We start from the raw sequence: 25,182 nt of genomic DNA on the forward strand, positions 1-25,182 counted from the left end.
CCGGCCCTGCTCACAGCACTGGGGTCATGAGTTCGATTCCCAACCATGGGAATGTGTGGAGTTTGTATGTTCTCCCCGTGTCTGCGTGGGTTTCCTCCGGGTGCTCCGGTTTCCTCCCACACTCCAAAAACATACTAGTAGGTTAATTGGCTGCTATCTAAATTGACCCTAGTCTCTCTCTCTCTCTCTGTGTCTGTCTGTGTGTTTATGTTAGGGAATTTAGACTGTAAGCTCCAATGAGGCAGGGACTGATGTGAATGAGTTCTCTGTACAGCGCTGCGGAATCAGTGGCGCTATATAAATAACATGATGATGATGATGATGGTTACAAAATCATTGTGCTTCAGATCATCCCAGCACAGAGCCACTGTGGAGAGAAGAGACAAGGTCAGTAATTATTGCTGTAAGGAATAACATACATATTTCAAAAGGGTTGCGCAGCAGTTTCTTGGATCTGCTGTAACATTATATTGTTCCTGTGAGAAATTAAATGGGGCTGAAATGGGAAGGGGCGAGCGGGGGGATTCACTATGGTCAACACTAAGAGGGGGACAGTCAAGAGATTAGATTTAGTGGACCTCTAATATAATTTAAGGTTTAGTGGACCTTTAATAATTTATATTGGTTCATGTATCGCTGGACATCCCCACTATTCATTCTGTGAACCCTTAACCCTAAATTCTGTTACACCCCACAAAAGTTTTTCTAACTAAGCAAACATATAGGACCTTTTATAAAAACTGGTGCATATGAAAAAGTTGCTGTTACCATAGTAATATTATTTTCATTTTCTAAACAACACCTGAAAAAAAATGACGGTTGAACAGCACATTATTCCCGTGCCCCAGTTTTTTCGTGGAGTTTTTGGTGTCTCCAGACTAAAGACAGAAAATTACCTCAGACACGGATAGACTGATGCTCCCACTCTTATCTGTATCCAGGAGATGAAACATTTCTGAAGAGAAATAAAATTAAAATGTTTACAGTCACAGACAGAACAGTGATAATATCGCTCATATGTAATGAAAGCTTCATAGTAATAAAAATAATCTATTTTATGGATAACAAAACTTAGTTTCACTCAGTTCTGAAAGATATTTTGCCAGCAGGGGCTGAGTTAGAGAACATACAGTGGGTGCAAAATCTGCATCAGGAACAAAAAAACAAACATATTTGTGGTGGACAAAACCATGTTACAATGCAAGGGGTGCAAATTAGTATTCTGTTTTGCACATAAGTTAAATACTGACTGTTTTTTCATTTAGCACACAAATATCAACTTTAAATTTCAGTGTACAAATAAGCTATCAAGTATTTGTGTGCTACATGAAAAAAAACAGTCAGTATATGTGCAAAACAGAATACTAATTTGCACCCCTTGCATTGTAACATGGTTTTGTCCAGGAGACTGAAATAAGAAGTTTCTCAAGTTAAGATCCTTAATGAATCAGGCCCTAGAATCTGATTGGTTGCTAAAGGCAACATCTCCACTTTTTCAAACCCGCACCTTGATACATTTACCCCCTTATGTGTTCAACTTTTTCCTGTGGCAATATAACCACTGGGTGGCGCTGTTCCATCCCATTCTATAGCTCATTGTACATCAATATAATAAACCATATTAATAAATACAAGGAAAGGTTATTTGTGCAGAATGACTTATATTCATGTTTTGCAGAACTGCTGTAAATACAATGTATTACCTTTAAAAAAGAAAAAAAAAGGTGTCAGAGTTAAATATAAAGTATTGTGGGTGCTGAAATATTAAATGGATTTCCAGATATACAGCTCAACATTTTCATTGAAACGTTGAATAGCTCTTGACAAATGGCTGCATTCTAGCACAATACAGTAAGTTCCCGAATGCCAGAGAGAAAAGCAGTAGTGGATTTTGTATAATTTGTATCATTATCATTTGGAGGCACGCCGTACACAGGGGCGCACGGAGGATTGTCGGGGGGCGGGGGGTTCTCCGCCCCGACCCAAAAGAAAACCACCCCCCGCGAGAGCTGCTGCACATGCGCAGCAGCTCTGTTTCTTCAGCGCTGTCCTATACAGCAGCCGCGGCGCTGTCTAAGAAGGGTCCGCGGCGGTACTGTATACACTACAGCACTGCTGCGGACGCTTCTTTGACAGCGCCGCGGCTGCTGTATAGGACAGTGCAGCTATAGCGGCCACTTAGTTAGCGCAGGGGGGGGGTTTCTGGAGACTCAGAAACCCCCCCTGCGTGCGCTACTGGTACAATGTATGGAGATCCCAAACTCCCCACCACGTGTCCAGCATTAGATAGTATCAATGACGAATAAGACGATAGAGGATGTTGTGCAACGGAGCTGAAAGCAGCCTCAATACTCACTCAGCAGCGTCTCCAGACGCATCATACACGCTATAAAATCTTCAAAATGAATGGACAATTCCTTAGACACAAAGCGCTGGAGAATGACCTCCTGAATCCTGTTGTTAAGGTTAAATCCTAGAAATAAAACATGGTTGATGTTACTGATATATGTTTGACAATTCCCTCAATAAATAATTTATACTTAAAACCTCCCACGTGTCTCAGCGCGACAGAACCACAGCTGTCAATCATTTGTAACTTGCACCTCAGACTTACGTCGCCCACATGTGGTATCGCTTTGGTGGACCAGTTTAGTCATTTAAACAGAAATGACCAATCATTGTACTATGTATGTGGACTTAATTATTAATAACTAATTTAGCTGGGTACACACCACAGGTTTTTTTAATTGGTATCTGAATACAAATGACCCTATTCTGTGTTGTATGTATATGGTATTGAAATAGAATTGTAATCTCCACTTAGACAGGAACTGAAATTGCTACGTATAATTCTCTAATTTTGCATCAATGCAGAACATGATAATATAGAAGCATAAGATAATAATAACTAGGGGCCTGACTCATTAAGGATCTTAACTTGAGAAACTTCTTATTTCAGTCTCCTGGACAAAACCATGTTACAATACAAGGGGTGCAAATTAGTATTCTGTTTTGCACATAAGTTAAATACTGACTGTTTTTTCATGTAGCACACAAATATCAACTTTAAATTTCAGTGTACAAATAAGCTATCAAGTATTTGTGTAACACTGTTCAAGATAAGATGTTATTAATAAAACGTGTTTAAAATAAATAAATAAATAACCGTTATTATTTCAGTCACCTGCTTTCAGCAACGCGTTTCGCATTTCGTGGGCATCAATAGTTCCTGTGAGATTGGTATCTACTTCCAGGAAGATTTTCTACGATAAAAATCGATTAGCAAATACATTTATTACGATGCAGGATGATTTATGTACTTGCGCTATGTTGTGAGCAGTGGCTGTTTGTCATTTAACTTATTGATACAGACTGGCACATAAAGTGCAGGTGGCATTAATATCATATGTTAAGTACAAAGTATGAGATGTATCCTCCTATAATCTATGTTTTTATATATTAATATATTTATTTTATATATTGTGCTGGATATTTTTCTCGCTTTGTCGAATATTTTCCCAGTGAAATCTAACGGAACATCTCGCCTCGGCTCAGTTGGAAACATCTGTTTTACGAGAAGCTTAAACATGCGCTGTAAAGTCTACATAAAGAAGACAACAATCCTCTTCAAGAGAGTCAAAGGCAGATGAAAGCTTGTACAGGCAAAATGTGAAGATATGTACTTCAAAAACCAGAGTGAATACATGATCTAAACATGTCTTAGTACAAATGATTTTTTTTTTTTATTAAACATATAATAACGATAGAAACTGCCAATTCATTACATTTAATGGAATACCAAGTTCTTTTTTTTCTAAGTAATATTTTAGTAGTTTTGAATACATTATCAATATTTTTGTTTATTTATAATCCACAGTTATGTAATTACATTGATACTATATTATATGTTAATAATTGTATGGTTTTGATTTTTACCCAGCAATTTTTATTTTACCTACTGATTTTATTATTTTTATTTATGATATCTGAAGTGCAGGTCTGCGTCTGTTAATATCTTTAAAGCTATTTGGGATTTTTTTGCAGGACTAAAGTTACATTTATTTATTACTATTATAATTGATATTTCAAATCAAAGCTTTTATACTTAGCTTTGTTTAACACCTAGTGAACCATTTATATCATTTTTTTGTATTTTCTTTTATAAGTAACTTTTACTGTCTTACTGACAATATTCTTCTTATTTTAAAAATGTATGGTAGTTTTTTTTTTTTTTTTTATCAGTTTACACGTTGTGATTAACCATCTGTGCTGCAGTTTTAGGTTCATTAAAAGTAAATGTTCAGATAAATTAATTCACTTTAGTGATAATATATACAAATACCATGTAATTCTCCAGCTTCATCCAGAGAATGTTTAACTCTCCATTGCTCAGTGTCCCGGTATTGTCCACCTGCATATTCTGCAGTTAAGGTTGTTGTGGGTCAGTTATGAACAATTACACATCAAACAGACATCAGAACCGACAATATATATATATATATATATATATATATATATATATATATATATGTTACATCACCAGTAGTCACCTTTTTACATGCAACCCTAAAGTTAATCTGGCTAGTATAAATATTTATAAGTATTAGTTGAATTAACTGTAGGAAGTCAACTAGCTCTCAACACTGGCTCCTGATTGGCTCTGAATGATCACATGATATTGGTGTCACTTGTTGCTGCACCTTGTTGTTTCTCCCTATGACCAACAGAGGGAGACAGAATCATTCTAGGCATTGAGGACTCTAGATCCGGAGGACTGTTTTGAATGCGCCACCTGATTGGATGGCTGTGCTCTCCCTGACCAATTAGGTCCGACGTTCACTTTCTTATTTCCCGCCTAGCAGATCTGACTCCTTTCTTTGTTCTCGTCTCTGGGGATAAAAGCTTTGCTATCCACAGTGAGCAATGATACTGGCTAGTGGATCTTAAAGGTGGGATTCCAGGTGGAACACACACCAAAATAATAAAGAAATGATGTATTATATACATCGGCCTAGTATTGTGTAGATCCCCCTTGTGCTACCAAAACAGCTCTAACCCGTTCTATTGAGGCATGGACCCCACAAAACCTCTAAAGGTGTCCTGTAGTATCTGGCACCAAGACTTAAGCAGCAGATCCTTTCAGTCCTATAAGTACGAGGTGTGACCTCCATGGCTCTGACTTGTTCTTTCAGCACATCCCACAGATGGTCGATTGGATTGAGATCTGGGGAATTTGGAGGCCAAATCAACACCTTGAACTCATTGTTATGGTCCTCAAACCTTTCCTAAAGAATTTTTGCAGAGTGGCAGGGTGCATTATCCTGCTGAAAGAGACCACTGCCATCAGGGAATACAATTTCCATGAAGGGGTGCTCTGCAACAGTGTTTAGGTAGGTGGTACGTGTCAAAGTAACATCCAGGCGAATGCCAGGATCCAAGGTTTCCCAGTAGAACATTGCCCAGAGCGTCACACGGCTTCTGCCAGCTTGCCTTCTTCCCATAGTGCATCCTGGTGCCACCCTTTCCCCAGATAAATGACGCACACGCACCCGGCGGTCCACACAATGTAAAAGAAAAATGTGATTCATCAGACCAAGCCACCTTCTTCCATTGCTCCATTGTAGACCGTTTCAGGGGGTGGACAGGGGTCATTATGGGCACTCTGACTGGTCTGTGGCTACACAGGAAGCTGCGATAAACTGTGTTCTGACACCTTTCTATCATAGCCAGAATTTTTCAGCAGATAGGCTAGTATTCGCTCCCCACACGCATCAATGAGTCTTGGGTGCCCATGACCCTGTCGCCAGTTCACCAGTTGTCCTTCCTTGGGCCACTTTTGGTAGATACCACTCACTGCATACCTGGCACACCCCACCAGACCTGCCATTTTGGAGATGCTCTGACCCAGTCCTCTAGCCACCACAATTTGGCCCTTGTCAAAGTCGCTTAGATCCTTACGCTTGAATATGTTTCCTGCTTCCAACACATCAACTCCTTGAAAGACGCTATTATAACGAGATTATTTTATATGTTATAGTAATGACAGTTTCACATTTATCTAGGAAAGGATACATCCAGGAGATTGACCATTTCTCTGCATGTTCTCAGAGTGAATCCATTTGATTTGACGTCAGGACCTGCATAAAGAAACATGTCAAATACATTTATATTTCTATACATTTCCTTATAATGCACACAACTATCTGATGTTAAGTGACCAAAACGTAAGTGATTTGTAGGTGGAGCTATGATTGGGGGTGTGGTCTGGGCATATGATCTGACTTGTTATCTTTTAATATAGGGTAAGATAACATAAACCAATAATTACTAGCCCAGAAAGTTAAGAAATGAATTATGTTACACATTTTTAGATTAAGTACATAGCTGCCAAATCATTGCTGGGTTTCTGCATCCAAACATGTCATGTGCGATACAGTCTATGTGGATCTTAGTGTAAATATATTACCCTGTCATATACTTACGCCCCCAAACCAGGGCCGGATTTACCACTAGGAAACCTAGGCACTTGCTTAGGGCCCAGCGGTCCCCAGAGGGCCCTCCCAGGGCTGGCGGTGAGACCAACCTTTAAAAATGGGCCACTACTTATGGGACAGTGCTATGTGCTTGCCCCCCTGGGCTAAAGTCTGCCAGCCAGGCCCTGAATAGGGCTATATGTTATGCTAAAAACTATAGTGCTATGGATTTTTTCAGGGAGGGGGCCCCAAACCAGTATCTTGCCTAGGGCCCCATGAGCTCTGAATCCGGCTCTGCCCCAAACCTCCCCCCACCAAGCATCAGTCCTCCCACTGGTCTGTCAGTCATAATGCAGGAGGGAGGGCACCGTGGCACCAGTTACCTGGGCTTCCTCCTGCAGGTATTGTGGCCACTGGGTGGCTGGCAGCGGGCATAGGAGATTTTGGAAGAGAAGAAAATTAAGCTCCCTCTACTTGTACTGCCAGCTACTACGCTGAGGGCAATATCTGCAGAGGTAAGCGCAAGTACCCAGTGGCATTTTAAATACTTTATTTTGTAATGACCACATTTAAAGAGGCAAATTCTCAAGGACGAACCTTTAAACCCGGGTACTGAACCAGGAAACCTGGGCAGGTGACACCTATATATATATATATGTTGCATCTACCAATCCTCAGGCACATCTAATGCAGCTCCTACACACAACTTACGCTGCAATAACCTCTTGTTCAGAACATTCTTCAGTTCCTCCACATTGAATTCATCTTTCTGGTGGAAAACAAGCAGTTATGATGATGTTAATAAATATATAAGGTCTGATTCATTAAGGAAAGTTAAGCAAAAATAAGTAAGTAAGGCAAAACCATGTTGCATTGGGGGGAGGTAAATTTGAAATGTGATGGCAGATTTATAGTTGGGGTAGGACATGTCCTAGATCAACTTTATATTTCAGTGTACAAATAAGCTATCAAGTATTTGTGTGGTACATGAAAAAACAGCCAGTATTGTCCTTATGTGCAAAATAATAAACTAATTTGCACCCCTTGCATTGTAACATGGTTTTGTCCAGAAAACTTGAGTAAGAAAACGTACTCAATTTTCTGCTTAACTTTCCTTAATGAATCAGGCGCATAATTTTTATGGATAAATATCCGTACAAAGATCAGCATTTAATATGTAAATGATATAGTCATAAATAATTGCAGGACTGAATACTATTAATTGCATAGCCTTGGTGAATGTTTTTCCTGCATTGTGCGATGGATGGATGCACAGGACAGATATTGTGGTGTCTTGTATGGGGGAAAAAACATCAAAGGGTTATTTATGAATGGTGAAAAATAGGGTTTTGCATCAAAATCTTACTCATTTTGATGGGAGGAGTTTCTGCAGCCAAATGAAAACCAATCCGCCTAGTCATGCCTATTTTTGGGTGAAACTCCACCCTCTTTTGTTCCAGCCCCTTCCCTTACAAAGTTCTGGAATTCGGGCTGTCCTGCCAAAATCGGGATAGTTTGGAAGTATGGATATTCCAATGAATTTCAAAGTATGTAGGACATTTATGGGGGACTAGTGTCTGTCTACCGTACAGACTTTAATGATTATTAAACAGATGAATTAGCCCCTCAAAATGACTTGTTTTTTACACATCCCCCAAGGTGGCAATGACCAGGCAGCAGCCATTACTTTTAAGACACACCTTAAATTAAGCTTAAGTGTTCCAAGCCCTACCCCAACCACACAGCAGAATGAATTTCCCATAGTCATCTGACAACAAAATTAACTGTCCATAGTTATCCAACAACAGAATGAATTGCCCATAGTCATCCGACAGCAGAATGAATTGCCCATTGTCATCCAAGCTCTATTCATTAACTATAAATTCTGTTATTGCGAATGACAAATTCAGTGTGGAATGGAATTCTGCAGATTGGTGAAACACAAGCGAAGCTCGAAAATTCTATCACGGGAACTTTCCACTTTTGCGAAATGGCCCGTTGTAGGGCAGAACTCGATTCGTGCACAATGTTGCTGCATCTTCACTGAAATAAACTGATCTGAAGCCCCTAGTCACAAGAGCTTACTAGTACAAGAGAGTCCCCTTTTATACGAACGAAAGTAAATAGTGACATTGTTGCTTCGTAGTGTGCACTGACCTTGAAGAGTTAACATGAGGTTTTTTAGCTGGCCAATGGGGATGAGGGGAGGTCCTTTGTGGTTTAGTAGAGGGGAGTCACTCATTTTAATCAGTCACTCGGCTTGGAAAATCCCGCCCACCCACCCCATTTGTTATTAAGTTTTGGTTTTAGGGTTTTTCTATAAACCGGTTTAAGTAGGAATAATAGTGGGGGAGGAAGGCACTGCAATCAGCGGCTGATATATACGGCTCTATCGTGATTGGTCGCAGGTATCTGTCCCCTTACAAGGCAATCGGTTACTCTTGTCCCTTCCGTGGGGAGGGGCCTCGCCCGGCTCAGTGAGGGAGGGGGAGTGAGTAGTAAGGTGAGTGCAGTTTACTCTTCGCCAGGTTAGGGCCGGCCAAGCAGTGGGGTTATGAGAGAAGTGGGTGGACTTAAGGCTATATTGCCATGTCCACGCTTGGTTAGGTATCGCTGGAGCTGATTCTCAGTGCCCTTTCTCCGCCACCAGGTTACAGTTAGGGTATAATAAAATTATTTTTTAGTGCCACTTTACTCAAGTCTCCGTGTCGTTATTTTATATAAGTTTGGTTATGTTTACTTAAGGTATGGTGTTGAACGGAGGGCATACACAGTGAACTATTTATTGAACATGGCAATAAGATACATTACCTCTTCCTTCTGATCCTCAAATGCATTTTGATTTTCTGTATCTGGAGCGGAGTTTGCTAAAGGCTTCAAGGAACGAAAGAGAACAGTAATGAAATCATGTAGTAGTTAGTTGTATTTACTAGTGTAAAGGGAATCGATCTTCTTTAGAAAATTAAAAAAAAAGATTTGTCTGACCGAATGTTACATAAAGACAATCTATTGTAATCTCCTTTTTACAAAAGTTATAGCAGCAAGATCCACGTCCTTTTAAACTAAGCACTAATGAATCTGGCGCCTCCCTCTTAATTGCATAAAGAGGGAGTGGCTTAATATACCAGCAGAGAACTAAATTGAGAACAAATGACCAGATTTATATGACTATGGTGGGATGTGATTTATACTACAGCACGAGGTGGGTGTTATCTGGGGATGATCTTTGCTCTCCTCTATCCATTGCTTGTTATCTGTAGAGCTTATACATCCTCCATAATAATTAATAGGATTATAGAAAATGTTTATGATTGCGACAGAGATACATTTATAACACTGATGATTATTAACTTCTGCTAATGACAGATGGATATTTTACCTCATAAAGATTTACGTCCACCACATTGCCAAATTCACTAAAATAAAAATAAATGTCAATTAGTCAGAATATTTATACTGTTAATAAAATCATACTAAAAGTTGGAGTTCCCTCTTGCACTTAAACTGTAAGCATGGATACAAGGGTATTGGTTTGCCTTTGGAGTTAGATGTTCAACTGACAGTCTGCAAGGCAAAGCTGCAAACACAACTGTATATTCGCATAACAGTGCACCTAGTTTAAAGATAAACAGGTGGAAGACATATGTGTGACAAAATTATAATCTTGAGTATGATTTAAATTACTTATTTTGCAGTGTTTAGAAGGACATTTTACCACAGCTAACAGCGAGCTGACAGAGTGTGTCTGCAGTGAGAGTAATCAAGCAGAACACCTGCAGAGAACTCCTTTTTAAAGGCAAAGTGGGAACGTCCATTAAGTTAAGGCTGTGGGAGGAGTGTAAACTATTTAAAGTTGTCTTTTTAATTTGTACAGTGTGACCGATGCTGAATAAGTTGGCCGGTGACTAGGGAGTTGGTCTCTGTTTATTAAGCATTAGGATCACTAGAAAGTGTGTGCAACTTTGTGCTATGGGTAACTTGTGAATCTTCTACTTACAGAGATTCAGCTTTTGCCTCTGTGAAAACTCGAAGGCAAAAATCAGCTTCTTGAGAGGAATTATAGGTCGTTGGAACAATCAAGTATTTCCCGGCAGGAAGCTGGAATCGGTTTGATACCTCGCGGTGGTTCTTGTAGGTGTCCAATCCTGCCACCTCTTTATTTTTCTTGAAGAAATCCTTCCCCGTTTGGAATTCGGTGGAAGTCTAATATAGATATGTAAATATACAGTTTAGTTGCACAGTTTAATTTTTGTTCAGTCTAACTGCGGCTTGATGTGTTTCTCACGATTCCCTATTACTCTGTATATTTTCTTTATTATTTCATAAGCTGTTTAAAGAACAAGTTCAGTTTTAAATTAATATGCAGTTTTGAATTCTTAAAAAATGATCATCCCATACCTGATTGGTGGATGTCATTCCCCTGGCACTCCATTTTTATGTAGCAAAGGGACATCTAAAGAAATTTTTTAGCCACAAAGGAGGACCAAGTACGCAAGTTACCAATGGAGGACAGCAACATGTTTCGCAAGGGACATGTCAGAAAATGCGTTGTAGTTTTATGCTGGGGGTGTAAGGTGGAGGGGGGGGGGGATGGGTTATAATTCTATGTCCATCTAGTATGTAACAATCAGTAGTATAGTGTCTAGGAAAATTGTATTCAGACATTGTCAAATGTAACCCAATTGCTCTAAAGAACAAATAGGAATAATTTGGAGGGGGGGTGGTAGGGTTTACAATTCTATGTACCAATCAGTAATATAATGTCAAAATTGAAAATTGTATTCAGACATTGTCAAACGTAACCCAAGTAGGAATAATTTGTATACACACATACAGGTGGATCATGGTTGTTTTAGACTAATGTTGGAATCTGTAAACCCCGAAACGCGTTGTAGGTGCCAGATCGGTCCAAGAAACCAACACATTCTATCTCATCGGCCCCATGAGACTGGCACTTGCATCACGCATTTTGTTTAAAACAATCACGCTCTATCTGTACATACATAGAGAACAGGAGGGAATGAGAGACAGAGAAAGTCCAGTATCTTTAGGCTTGTAGAGGACACCAGGACAGCACAAACATCATACCTGATTGGGGATCTGCAAAACAGATAAATGAGGAAATTATCAATATTACACTATATAGATCAGCCTCAAAATAACTATTACACTTCATATATGTGCTGGAAAATAAAGGAGACAAAGAGATGTAGAAAAACTATGAATTTTGGGGGCTAGATTCATTAGATTGATGTTTCTCCAGAACAGTCCGCAGAGACACATGTTCACACTGAAATCGACACTAATGTTCCCTTGCATCCCGTAGAGGTGCACGGAAAACTGAGCGGAGATTCCCTACCGTAAGTGGTAATGTTCGTCAGCACCCCGCTCCTTATTGAATCTCCCCCTTCAAGGAATAGTCTTTTCTGGATGTTTTTTTTTATTTAATACTAAGCTATGTTAATGACCCAGATAGAAATTTTTGCAAATTAAATTGTGGCTAGACATGGTCAGTAGTTAATGCTAAAGTCACATTACCCTATTTGTACACAATATAAAAATGTGCACAAGAGAGAACGGAGAGAACAGTGCACAGACAGTGTTTTTAATAAATGTGAATGTTGCATTTTCAATATAAAATATAATTAAATACAAACACCTCCACATCTGCAGTTTAAGCCTTTTAAAATCAGATGGTCCAAATGGAAATGTTAATTTTGTAATTAAAAAGACGGCCACAACTTGATATAATACAGCCGCAAAGCTAATGATTTAAATACTATGAACACTATGATGCGCAATCAGCCAATCAGATGCTGCCGATAGTCATGATCATTAATACGTATTGCCCTACAGTGCCTGCATGAGATACGCCCCCACGTCTATTTATGTTGCAGTTATGTGATCATTCCCGTACTGCGCTTCGCTTAGGCTTGTCTGTCCCGTTCCACTTCATAAGGGGATACCAGTGGAAAGTTTCGCCAGTGAAGGGGGTAGCTTATTTATCAGTTATCTTGGTGTTATAAATACTGCCGTAATGTCTGTTCTGATAACACAGCCTCGGGTGTCTAGGCGGGTTTTCTGACAATAGTCTGTGTGTGTGTGTGTGTATGTTAGGGAATTTAGACTGTAAGCTCCAATAGGGCAGGAACTGATGTGAGTGAGTTCTCTGTACAGCGCTGTGGAATTAGTGTCGCTATATAAATAAATGATATGATGATGATACAGTAACCAACCTTAAACAATTTGACACTAATTATGTATATGTATATATATATATATATATACAAGTTAACCTGTGCATGATACTCATGCATTCTAGTCAAATCAAGCTACTTAAGGTGTTAAAAAGGTTCTTGTCATGCATTTGGGCCATAGCCCAGGCCTCCTCAGGGGAAGAGCGTTACTTCCCAATGCAAGCGCCCTTTTTTAACGTGGTTTTGTCCACATGTCACCACCTCATCATTTTTCTCCATCACCTCATCCTTCATCTTCATCGCCACATCCTTCATCAAGCTACTTAAGGTGTTAAAAACTCCCCACTGTCACCCCCGGTAACCACCAACCACTCCCAACTGTCACTTCTCCTTCATGAAATATATGGGTCAGTGTATAACTCTGCCCAGCAGGTGGCGCTGCAGCTTGTTTTTTTTTTCTTCCCACACACGCCACTAGGCATTTATATAGTAGATTTTATATATATATATATATATATATATATATATATATATATATATTTATATATATATAATAACCATCGCTAAACAATCTGACACTAACCTTATATATATAGTATCCAATACTAAACAATTCCTCTCCTTGGGGTTTTTTCTTCCTTCGCTCTTTCTGCATCAGACTCACAACGACTGTACAACACGGTGCGTCTGTGTCCCCTGTGTGGTCATCATCAAGGTCCTCCAGGGTGATCCGGAACTGAGGGTTGGTCCAAAACGTTGCTGTTTGTGAAAGAAGAATGTTAATAGGAGAAATAACTCTTGTCTATACAAGATGTTTGGTGTATTATAATATAAGATTATTAATCACTTTTACAGTGTTACTAATATATGTATCCATCAGCTAAATCATTCCCATTTCAGCTTCCCGCATCAAAGTCTCTTGTCCTCCCAACCCTTTGTTCCTAAAAATTCTTCATGTCTGTTCGAATGAATCGGATCGTTGTGAGTTGGATCTGTAAGTTATAAGCGCACAGGTAGAATAAGTCTTATACATTATTGTAAAGCAATAATTCAATGAGATTGGATTGCAATGGAAACCAGGGCCATCTTTTCCATTGGGCACGATGGGCAAGGGGGCCCCATAGGCACGGCTCTTAATTAGAATAAATAATCCTGCAAATAAAAAAAAACATGCAAAAAAAACCTACAAGGGTCACTGAGCAAGTACATCTATCTATCTCTATCTCTATATATCTATATCTGTATCTCTATACATATACATTATATATATATATATATAATCTGTAGGGGCCCCGGTGCACTGCTTTGCCCGGGGGCCCATAATGTTGTTAAGATGGCCCTGATGGAAACTAGCTGCAGATATCACCATCCTGCTCTGAGATCGCCAGTTAACCCTACACGTGTGTGGTGAAGGTTATTGATAAATCTGATTTTCCTTCCATCCTGCTGGATCAATTCAAATCTTATTGGAAAACAATTTCACTCTTTTTAGAATGTCATTGGTCACTTTGGTTCCATGACCAAATGGATCAAGTTAAATCTTTTTGTCGGGAGCAGCTTAATCCAGACATTCCTAACCTATGCGTCTCAACCCCCAGAATTCGTCCCTATGCCATTTAGTGTGGGTACAAGGATATTTCAACTACTTCCACTGTCTCTCTTGTCCCTACTTTCCCGAAGTCAATCACCACTTTACAGCGACTGCAGGAAGAATGACAGGGGGGCTTGTGTCACCCTGCGCTGTTCCCATTTAAGAACTTCTGTTCTAAGCAACATACTCTCAAATCCTTTATATAATTAAACGTTACTGTCAATGGCCAATGGAAGAACACCACTGAATCTTGAGTTTACTAAGCAGTATATTTAATCTTGTTGTCCTCGTGAAAAGTTTACTAAATACGTTGCATCATAATTCTGACAATGAGATATGACACAGCTCTGCAATGGCTTCTGCCAATGATACAAATGTATCTAGAGCAGATATATGTGTCATATCCAAAGGCAAAGTGAATATAAACTCTGGTGATATATAACCATAAAAAAATAAAAATAAAGCAATGTATTTAGGTCAGAAGGTGCAAATACCTCTGATGATAATAACAATAATGATGTAATATTAGAAAATAAGAATATTAGTAAATATTAGACTCTCTTACGGTTGCTCTTGCGCCCTCCGGCGGTACAGCCGGCCGTCCAGTTCCCTTTAAATTCTGTTAGACACCACTTGTGTTTGTCGTCACAGCACACGGTGTCCAGGTTGAGGTGACATATATCCACTCGGTAAAACTCAACTAGGAAAGAAGAAATTGGCATCCTGCCAGAAGCAAACATGTAATTCATTAAGCAATTAGTATACAGGATGAAAATATATTTTTTCCAGGTCCCCGGTGCCATTAGATTTGTTAAATAAAGTCGCCCATTGTCTGCACAAATGCATCTGACGACAGCTGATTCTGTCCTGAGTGGTCAAATAATGGTGATAATGGCAGAACACTGACTATATTAAAGGGCAGCATGGTGGCTCAGTGGTTAGCATTTCTGCCTCACAGCGCTGGGGTCATGAGTTCAATTCCTGACCATGGCCTTATCTGTGTGGAGTTTGTATGTTCTCCCCGTGTTTGCGTGGGTTTCCTCCAGGTGCTCCGGTTTCCTCCCACACTCCATAAATATACTAGTAGGTTAATTGGCTGCTATCAAAATTTTTTACCCTAGTCTCTCTGTCTGTCTGTGTGTGTGTGTGTGTTAGGGAATTTAGACTGTAAACTCCAATGGGGCAGGGACTGATGTGAGTGAGTTCTCTGTACAGCGCTGCGGAATCAGTGGCGCTATATAAATAAATGGTGATGGTGATGATGATGATATTAAGCAATAAGATTTCAATTCCAGGATTCAGAAAGTTTATATCCACAATCAGAGATCACTTGTCATCTGAATTCAAAACATAATGATGACAAATAAGAATCTGCTGTAAAGAGAGATTTGTTTTCATCCTATCGATCTAATTTGTCTTCTTAACTCAAAGCCTGCAGCCCCGGAGACCCTGTCTTGTGTGTACGATACCGGTCTAAGCCCTAGATTGGACCAAAGAATTGGAACAATCCAACACTGTTTACTCACCAGGTCTCACCGTCATCACACTTGAAATTGAGTTCAGCTTTCACTTTTGGGTCAATTTCATTCCATTCTGGGGCACTGTAAGCACAAGAGGAAGGGAATGATAAACATATAGGGATTTATAGATCTATTTATAGATCTATAATGGGATCTTGCAAAATAATATTGTATTTATATTTACATCTTATATGCTGTGGTGATACATTGCTTCTCTGTGTAATAAAATTTTAAATCTGAATCTCCAATATTGCAGGGATGTATGTGAACAATTAGAACCTACTGTTATTATATAGCGCCATGTAATATGTATAATAAACCATATCCTGCCCAGCAGAGCATACTGCAACAACTGGAGATCCCAATGTTGCCTACGTAGACCCTGAAGTATGACTTTCCTATTTAGCACATACTTATCACTCCAGGCTCCGTTCCACTCTTTATAGCCCCACGGATTCCTCACTCTGACGATCTGGACTGTACCCCCACGATAGGCGACCTATCACAAACCAGAGAGTGTCCGCTGATCAATTACATATTCACATTCCCTCCAATCAGACTGGTTTGGTGATTACCGAGCTGTGTCTAATGCATTAGTTACCTCTTCCGCTCCGGTCAGTGAATAAGCATGGTTCTTAACCACGTTGGTGCTCACGACTATTTCTCCCACACCAGTATCAGATTTCTGTGGTAAATGAGAATATAAGAAGGACAAAGGATTATTTGCATAGTGGAATACTCTCCCGGAATGTCTGGGAGACTCCTGAACTTTGGAGAGTCCGCTGGGACTCCTGGCAGTGTAGGCCCCCTCTTGTATCCCAATTTTATTCATATTCAAGTGGGTGAGGCCTTGATGAGGAAATTGGCATCACCGGGTCTCCGTCTTTGCTGCCTGAGGATGCGATTAGCATATTTGTGCAAAATTGTTTATATTTTCTGCAGAAAACTTCTCCTACTAATTTACTGTGCAAACACATAACCACAGGAGGCCTGCTACCTGTTACTGAATAAATGGTTTTATTTATATTTTATGGGATATCTAGATATTATAAGGTTTCGTAGGAATTTATGATAGGGGGTTAGCAGTAATATTATGCGTAAAGTATAACAATATTTTCCATTGTGTCAATAACACATCATATCCATTCTATATAATAACCTGTCAATTACACAGTAACATACATGCTATTTCAGCATTTATCACAGACTTTTCTATAGGCAGTTTCTGAAGCTAAAAACTAGGCTGGTCTGGCGGGCAAAAGCTTTCCCATGAGTAAGCCGGCGTCCCCTCAAACTGGCCCAACGAAGCAGTTAGTTACCCTAACCATTCTGGGCCAGTATTACTGCATCCCTCCCAACTTGCTAGTCCCAGGTCGTGGGACAGGAGTCATAACCATGCTACGGTGGGGCGTGACCACATTGCGCTGGAGGCGGGACCATGCTTCCAGACGGCTGCCTAGCCCTGTAATGCGATAGGTTGCCCATTAGCTAGCTCCCACATGCGCGTGACCAACAATTCCTTGGGAGGGACAGAGCCCTAAATTCGGGACTGCCCGGCTGAAATCAGGACGGTTGGGAGATAAGTTGCTGAGATAGCCAAGTATCGTTGATTTTAATAATAAATAATGGCAGTCGTGGCGATAGAATACCAGTTCCATCGCCATGTATTGGTAAACAGACCAGTAAATTACCCCCTCGGTCGATCGAGGTGGCCAGAAAGTCTCTCGGACATTCCGGCAAATTGGGACAACTATGGTTTAAACGGTCTCTGACCTTAAAATCAACCAAGTCTTTATTTGTGATGAGTACAGGAAAATAAATAGAAAATATTACTTATGTGGTCACAGATTGTATTGAAAGTCTTTCTGTCCTCATTATAATATAAATATATTTCTATATAATATAACTCCATTGGGTATACATTAAAAATTATAGGAAAGCTGTAAAATTGGGGTTGTTGTGTCTCTAAATTAAACCTCATGTCTATTACACGCATGTGTCATGAAAGGCTGTGTTTGTCTTGGTTATTTCATGATCATTATTTTTAGACATACTATAAATACGTTGCTTAGTAAGATTAAATGAAGCCCACAAGAGACTTACTGTGCTAGAGGCGAGCAAGGACCTCGCTCTCAGAGCTTTTTGTATGATCTGAAAAATATTCTCTGGAGCACTTTTACAGTAATAGAATTCGCCCACGCCGCCGGTGAAGTCTTCTAGAGCCTCTAACGACTGGCCACCCTTCAGTGCTTCATAGGACCCATTAAGTCTGTGAGAGAATACATATTCTGGAGTCAGGGGTGTAATTATAATTTGGGGGCCCCATAAGAAGGCAGCGCTCAGAGCAGACAGCAGAGGGACGTAGGACTTGAAGAAGCAGGGATGGCAGCTAAACGGGGGATTACCAGGTGGGCACTCTTAGCGGCCGGCCCAGAGCGTTGCACCCAATACCATCATTATAATGTATTATATGGTATTGCTTTGCATCAGCTAAAGGTCCTCCCAGATTATCACTCAGGTTCTCCTGCTCATTGTGAGAGTTTATTAGGACACAGCAATCATTTGTTTCTGGATTTCATTGATCTATCTGCAGAGACATCCTGCTCATCAGACAATTGGGCATACTTGCCAACTATTCCTCGTTGGCTTCAGGGAGATCCCGGGGGAGGTGGGCGTTTGGGGGCAGTGCTTGACGAATTGCATCATTTTGGCCCCACCCCCTAAACGATTGTCACAATTTTGGCCAATTACAGCAGATGACGCGATATTTGCGTCATTGAGGTTGCCCTACTCTCCCGGGAGCCCGGGAGGTCTCCCAGATATGCGGGAGTCTCCCCGACATTCCGGGAGAGTAGGCAACTATGCGTTTAAAGAAAAGCAGCTAATGAATCTCTAGAGACTGAAGTGTCTTTTACATTTCTGTCTCCATTACTGAAGTCATGTTGTCTTACCTGTCAGTCTTTGACTAAATCCTGGTCTCCATGAAAATGGCCACCTCCATAGGTATCAATACATGGACATAGGACGCAATTTCTGAACTGTGTCATCATGCCACAGACGGCGAAGCCAACCACGTCTTGTACTGGCTCAGCATCAGGGAGAATGCCAGACTCTTCAGGGAGTGAGGGAGATCATCCCTATTTCAGGGAGTCTCCCTGATATTCAGGGAGAGTTGGCAAGTATGCAATTGGGGTTGCTGTAAGCTGTGTTCTAAGCACAAGACCTTAGGCTGCTCTCACTTACTTGGCGTAGGACTTCTCCAGGAGGGCGCTCCAGAATTCATTACCAGCCGTAGACTTTACAAATACCAGCTTTCCCTTCTTTGTAGGCAACCGGTCGTCCACAACCACATCCACCCACTCACCGTACTGCCAGAACTGGGAGAAACAGGTTACAGCTTATTACAGCACCAATCTGACATATGAGTCATCAAACACAAGCACATTAGTTCAATTCAAGCTTTGTGCCTCTATTACCCCCAAGCTTTTCAGCACTTGCACCAGTTACAGGCCTGGTGTAAGTGCCGAGTGATAGTGAGGACTGACGTGCAGGGCCGCAACTAGGGCTGTGCGACAGCGTGACCACCCAGGGCGCAACGCTGAAGGGGGGCGCAATTCAGGAATATTTTAGGTTAATTTGGTTAAAATTTGAGGGCTAGGGGGGTGGCATTTGTCTTTCTCGCCCCAGGCACTAGAATTCTAAGTTACAGCTCTGCTGACATGTGTGTATACAGCAAGAACATGTGTTTGAAATTAAGAGCAACTGTAAATATGCATTTTATGTAGAGTAGACATTAATAACAACTTGATATAGGTATTTCATGCGGAGGTGCGCGCAATTTCCGTCTGATTTATATAAAAACACAAATTGCGTTCACTTTGCGTTCCTCGATAAATCAAGCCCACCATCTTTGTCTCTTCCTTCTGTGCGTGTCGATGTCTGCAGTTCTCTGACCTGGTGACATTATTCTGCATTCTTGACATTTTAGACATCTGTTTCTGACATTAAACTAAACGGCTTAAGCTGCTCGTTTCAACTTGTCCCAGTATGTCGAGCTATTCAGGCCACAATGACGTCACTGCAGAGAGATGAGCCTTGTGTCAGCCCACGCCTGGGCACACCACTGATCATCAGGGGGGAAATGATCATTTCAAGGAACCCTTAATGTTCTTCACAGTCAACAACATAATTAGATGAATCGGAAAAACAAACTACTAAAAATAACCTCAATTAAGCAATTTTTTCAAATAAAATAAACTGAAGCTCAGTTGTATTTAATATAAAATATTGGGAACCGAAGGGTGATTTACGTAGGGACCATCAGTAACGTTTTCTAAAATGGCTCACTGTAGTTTTAAAACTAATAAGTACTATACTACACAATAACTACAGTAAAGAACAATAGTGCTCAACCATTTGATTAGTAAAGCTTCTAAGGGCAAATGTATCAAGCTGCAAGTTTCCATTGAGTTTGAAAAGTGGAGATGTTGTCTATAGCAACCAATCAGATTCTCGCTGTCATTTTGTAGAATGTACTAAATAAATGATAACTAGAGTCTGATTGGTTGCTATAGGCAACATCTCCACTTTTCAAACCCGACAGAAACGTCCAGCTTGTTACATTGGAGACAAATGAGCAGAGATTCCTACCGTAATTGCAGCCAATGTCTGCAGGCGGACATCACGGTGATGTCCGTGCACAACACAGATTTGGCAATTGAATCTCCCCCAGAGGCTGTGCAGCTTCACCCCCAATGTGATGACAAAATTAGTGTAATTATATGCCTTGATTATTTGTGGTATCAGAGGTAACACATTCTCTTTTCCCACGCTCTTCTTAAAGGCACTTAATAACTAAAATGAATTGGTACTTTATTGATTGGACAGGTTTCCACGCACTGGCGTTGCATTGGGTTATCTGGGAAGAACTCTTTCATCTTTTACTCTACCCAAACAAATTTTATTTAAAAAAAAATACTGGAATGTGTTATTTAAAATATTTTGCAAAAAATTTCAATAAAAATGACTGAGTTAAAAAAAAAGCAGTAAAAGAAAATTACTGGAACAAACTGGCCCCAAGTCAGAAGCCCCAGGTACAGCCGCCAATTTAAAGAGTCATTTAGAAACAGTTGTTCAGAGATACGGGATCTCCTGATTGGCAGGTTATGAACGGCTCAATATTTAGTAAATATGGGTAAAACACACCATGACATATAATCTTGTGTTACCTTGAAGTGGAAGATTCCTGCATAGCTCTTGGTAAAGCTCTGGTCTACGGGAACAACCCGATACAGGCAGACTTCATTCAGGGTGAGAGATGCAATAGAACACAGGAACCAGCAGTCACCTGGACATAGGAATAATATACTGTAATAGTGTATTCTCAGGTCAATCAATGATCAGAAATCCAGGGTGTTCCCTCATACACAGGACAACAATTAATGCTGGTAATGTGGCAAATAGTCACAATCTCTAACAGACCTGCACAGCTCTAACAAATTATATGACCTATTAAAATTTTCACCCCTATTAAAACCTAATAGGGATGAAAATAGGAAGTACTTGGCCTATAGCAAAAATGTTTAAATGCACCTGTCATTTGCAACCCACTCCCAGCTCCAATCCATTTCTAAAGTTACAGCTACCCACCAAGAGCTGCTCTTACCATATCCCACACTAACTACATCACAGGTGTCTGAACCAGCGGTGGAAGTGTATTCAGTGATAAATCAAACCGTCACGTCTCCATCGTAAAACTATCAAACCCCAGTCACTTACATTCTCCATACGGCCACTTCTAAATTTCCACTTTGACCACTGGTCTGAACAATATGGACATTTCTTTTATTCTCAGTAAACAATCATTTTTATTTCTCTGCATATTGAGAAGCACGTAAGACACGCGTTTTACTTTGTCTCTTTGCCTTCTTACCCCCAGCCTGCTCTGCCCCATACACTGACAGGGGCTAATAAGGGATTAGCATTGCTATTAGCAATTACATTTCATCAATCTTGTACAAGTTAGACAATGAAAGCAAATGTCTGGTTGGTTGCTATATATGTCCGTGGTATCACTGAGTGACTTCCCCTAGTGTCACTGTGGAGAGCACTGCAATACAAGGTAATGAGGAGGGGGAATGTCATATATACCGAGATAATCCCTGAGTGTTACTTGTCATACAGTCACTGTGAAGAGCACTGCTATACAAAGTAATGAGGAGAGGAATGTCAGATATACCGAGATAATCCCTGAGTGCTACTTGTCATATAGTCACTGTGAGGAGCACTGCAATACAAGGTAATGAGGAGGGGAATGTCATATATACCAAGTTAATCCCTGAGTGCTACTTGTCATACAGTCACTGTGAAGAGCACTGCTATACAAGAAAATGAGGACGGGAATTTCATATATACTGAGATAATCACTGAGTGCTACTTATCATACAGTCACTGTGAGGAGCACTGCAATACAAGCTAATGAGGAGGGGAATGTCATATATACCAAGATAATCACTGAGTGCTGCTTGTCATACAGTCACTGTGAGGAGCACTGCTGAGCAAGGTAATAGTGTCCTTCACTACATCCCCTGTCAGTGTTATTATTTGACTTATTCTAAACCCACATCATCACAACTAGCAGTGTCTAGAAGGGGAGTGCAGCATTGTGCCTTAATAATGATCCTTTGCAAAAGTGGCGCTTTGTGTCTCTGGGTCCGAAATCATGCGATTCGCCGCACATCCTCACACCCCACCCCCATTGAAAAGTTGGTAAGTATGAACAGACGCCATCCCAATATTTCTACTAGCAGTTGGAGAGGATTAAGTTACTTTCTGTCCAGAGTTCCCCTTTAATGAGATTACTTACCTAGAGATCCTTGACGGACATCAGCACGATTTACACCCTCGTTAATAAACTGAGGATTGGGATTTATTTCCTGCAACAGATTAAACAGACAATTCATATTTTTCTGATACATAGTTATCTGTTTCTGTCCCAGGTAATGTCCCTATTTTTCAATATTGACCATCTTCACAATACAAATCCTAGGGTTATATTTACTAAAGCTTCTAAAATAGAAAAGTGGTGGTGTTGCCCATAGCAACCAATCAGATTCTAGCTATGATTCATCTCGTACATTCTTGGAAATAATAGCTAAATTATGATTGGTTGCTATGGGCAACACCTCCACTTTTCTACTTTAGAATCTTTAGTAACTCTACCCATTGGTATTCTATATATTTGATGCAACTTTCACTATCTGTTTTTTCTCTTAACACAAAACACTAATCTAAAATATAACCAAGTTCAGTATACATGTCATGTTGAGGGGTATAATACACTAAGATACAGTGAGACCATGTTGCTTGTGACATGATTATTTTTACCAATTTAGCAGCAAAGTGTTCCTAGAAATTATTTTAAAATTTATTTTTATTTCAAATTTACAGTGACATCAGGTGGTATATTTACTAAACTGCGGGTTTGAAAAAAGTGGAGATGTTGCCTACAGCAACCAATCAGATTCTAGCTTTCATTTATTTAGTACATTCTACAAAATGACAGCTAGAATCTGATTGGTTGCTGTAGGCAAAACATCTCCACTTTTGCAAACCCGCAGTTTAGTAAATATACCCCCAGGAGTAATCTTGCGTGATGTTAGTATTTGGTACCATAACACTTATAAACCACACAATGTAACTATCAACATTTTGATAGTTACTAGTAGATGTCTGAAATATTATCATAAGTAGTGTCTGAAATATAAATGCAGCCTTACCGAGGGTCTTTTCCAGACAAGACCTTGTACTTTTTCTGAATTTGGACCCAGATCATTGACACCCAGAGATGACTGACAGGCAGGAAACTTTGGATCTTCAAATAAAATACCAGATGCCAAACATTGTGCCCTCAGCTCCTCGTAGTCCTGGTTTAAATATTTGACTGGGTTCTTATTGGTTCCAACACCCAGGGTCTTGCTCCTATCCTTGGCTAGATTAGCAGCAATGCTTGCCATAGTGCCGTCGCTCTGTGTACAGGAGTATGTGGCTAAATGCTGAGAGGTGGAATATATATATGTAGGGAGTCAGTGTAAAAGAACCCTGAGGGCGAAAGGGAGGAGACAACAAGGGGAGAATTCCTGAATGAGATAATAGGAGGTGTGTGACAGAGGTGGTAACTAAGACTTACTTGTCACATATATATGTGATAGATAGATAGATAGATAGATAGATAGATAGATATTGTAGATAGATAGATAGATAGATAGATAGATAGATAGATAGATCTGTGATAGATAGATAGATAGATAGATAGACAGATAGATATGTGATAGATCAATAGATAGATAGATAGATAGATTGATAGATATGTGATAGATAGATAGATAGATAGATATGTGATAGATAGATAGATAGATAGATAGATAGATCGATAGATAGATCGATAGATATGTGATAGATAGATAGATAGATAGATAGATAGATAGATGGATAGATAGATAGATAGATCGATAGATAGATAGATTTGAGATAGATAGATAGATTTTAGATAGATAGTTAGATATGTGATAGATAGATAGATAGATAGATAGATAGATAGATAGATAGATAGATCCATAGATATGAGATAGATCCATAGATAAATAGATAGATAGATAGATTTGGAATAGATAGATAGGTAGGTAGATAGATAGATAGATAGATAGATAGATAGATAGATAGGTAGATAGATAGATAGATAGATATGTGATATATATGAGATAGATAGATAGATAGATAGATAGATAGATAGATCCATAGATATGAGATAGATCCATAGATAAATAGATAGATAGATAGATTTGGAATAGATAGATAGGTAGGTAGATAGATAGATAGATAGATAGATAGATAGATAGATAGATAGGTAGATAGATAGATAGATAGATATGTGATATATATGAGATAGATAGATAGATAGATAGATAGATAGATAGATAGATAGATAGATAGATAGATATGAGATAGATTGATAGATAGATACATAGATAGATAGATAGATAGATAGATAGATATACACACACACATATTTGTATCTATATATACTGTATGTTTTCAGACTGTGGGAGGAAACTCGAGCACCCGGAGGAAACCCACACAAACACGGGGAAAACATTATAGACCAAAGGAGTAAAAAAATCTAGAAACTGGCTAAAGTAGGCCCCATCCCTACACACTCTAAATTATTGTTGCCCTACTCTCCCGGAATGTCCGGGAGACTCCCGAGTTTCTGTGAGTCCTCTGACGATGGGCGGGGCTTACTGATTCGTTTCTCGCATCATTGTGGCCCCACCCCCTGCTATAATAGGATAAAATGTTGATGACAGGTTATGAGGCAGAGCCAAATGACGCAATCCACTTGG

At 39.8% G+C, this 25,182-nt stretch overlaps 1 protein-coding gene across 1 annotated transcript; it reads right to left on the reverse strand.

The window, feature by feature from the left end:
- Positions 1-343: 343 nt before the first annotated feature.
- On the reverse strand, positions 344-23,796 carry LOC142143263 (calpain-8-like). Its single transcript, XM_075200976.1, has 21 exons — positions 23,560-23,796; positions 22,647-22,716; positions 21,010-21,128; positions 19,025-19,158; positions 17,885-18,050; positions 16,383-16,466; positions 16,195-16,280; positions 15,788-15,862; positions 14,827-14,984; positions 13,254-13,429; positions 11,562-11,573; positions 10,471-10,676; positions 9,853-9,889; positions 9,285-9,347; positions 7,185-7,242; positions 6,073-6,137; positions 4,343-4,411; positions 3,185-3,263; positions 2,357-2,473; positions 897-955; positions 344-367 (listed from the first exon to the last, which is right to left on the reverse strand). Exons 1-21 carry the CDS (start codon positions 23,794-23,796, stop codon positions 344-346), a joined length of 2,094 nt encoding a protein of 697 aa, XP_075057077.1.
- Between the last annotated feature and the right edge of the window lie 1,386 nt (positions 23,797-25,182).

This window comes from Mixophyes fleayi, chromosome 3 (assembly GCF_038048845.1).
Source record: "Mixophyes fleayi isolate aMixFle1 chromosome 3, aMixFle1.hap1, whole genome shotgun sequence".
NCBI lineage: Eukaryota > Metazoa > Chordata > Amphibia > Anura > Limnodynastidae > Mixophyes > Mixophyes fleayi.

Bases quoted from the DNA above. Each gene is read 5' to 3' on its own strand.
- LOC142143263 (XM_075200976.1), bottom strand. From the start codon at position 23,796: ATGGCAAGCATTGCTGCTAATCTAGCCAAGGATAGGAGCAAGACCCTG. The intron at 13,430-14,826 runs GTAAGAGAGTCT...TTTCACAAACAG, and splicing joins CGGAGGGCGCAAGAGCAACC to CAACGTTTTGGACCAACCCT. The intron at 3,264-4,342 runs GTATTTGTATAT...TTTTTATCGTAG, and splicing joins TGAAGCTGGAGAATTACATG to AAAATCTTCCTGGAAGTAGA.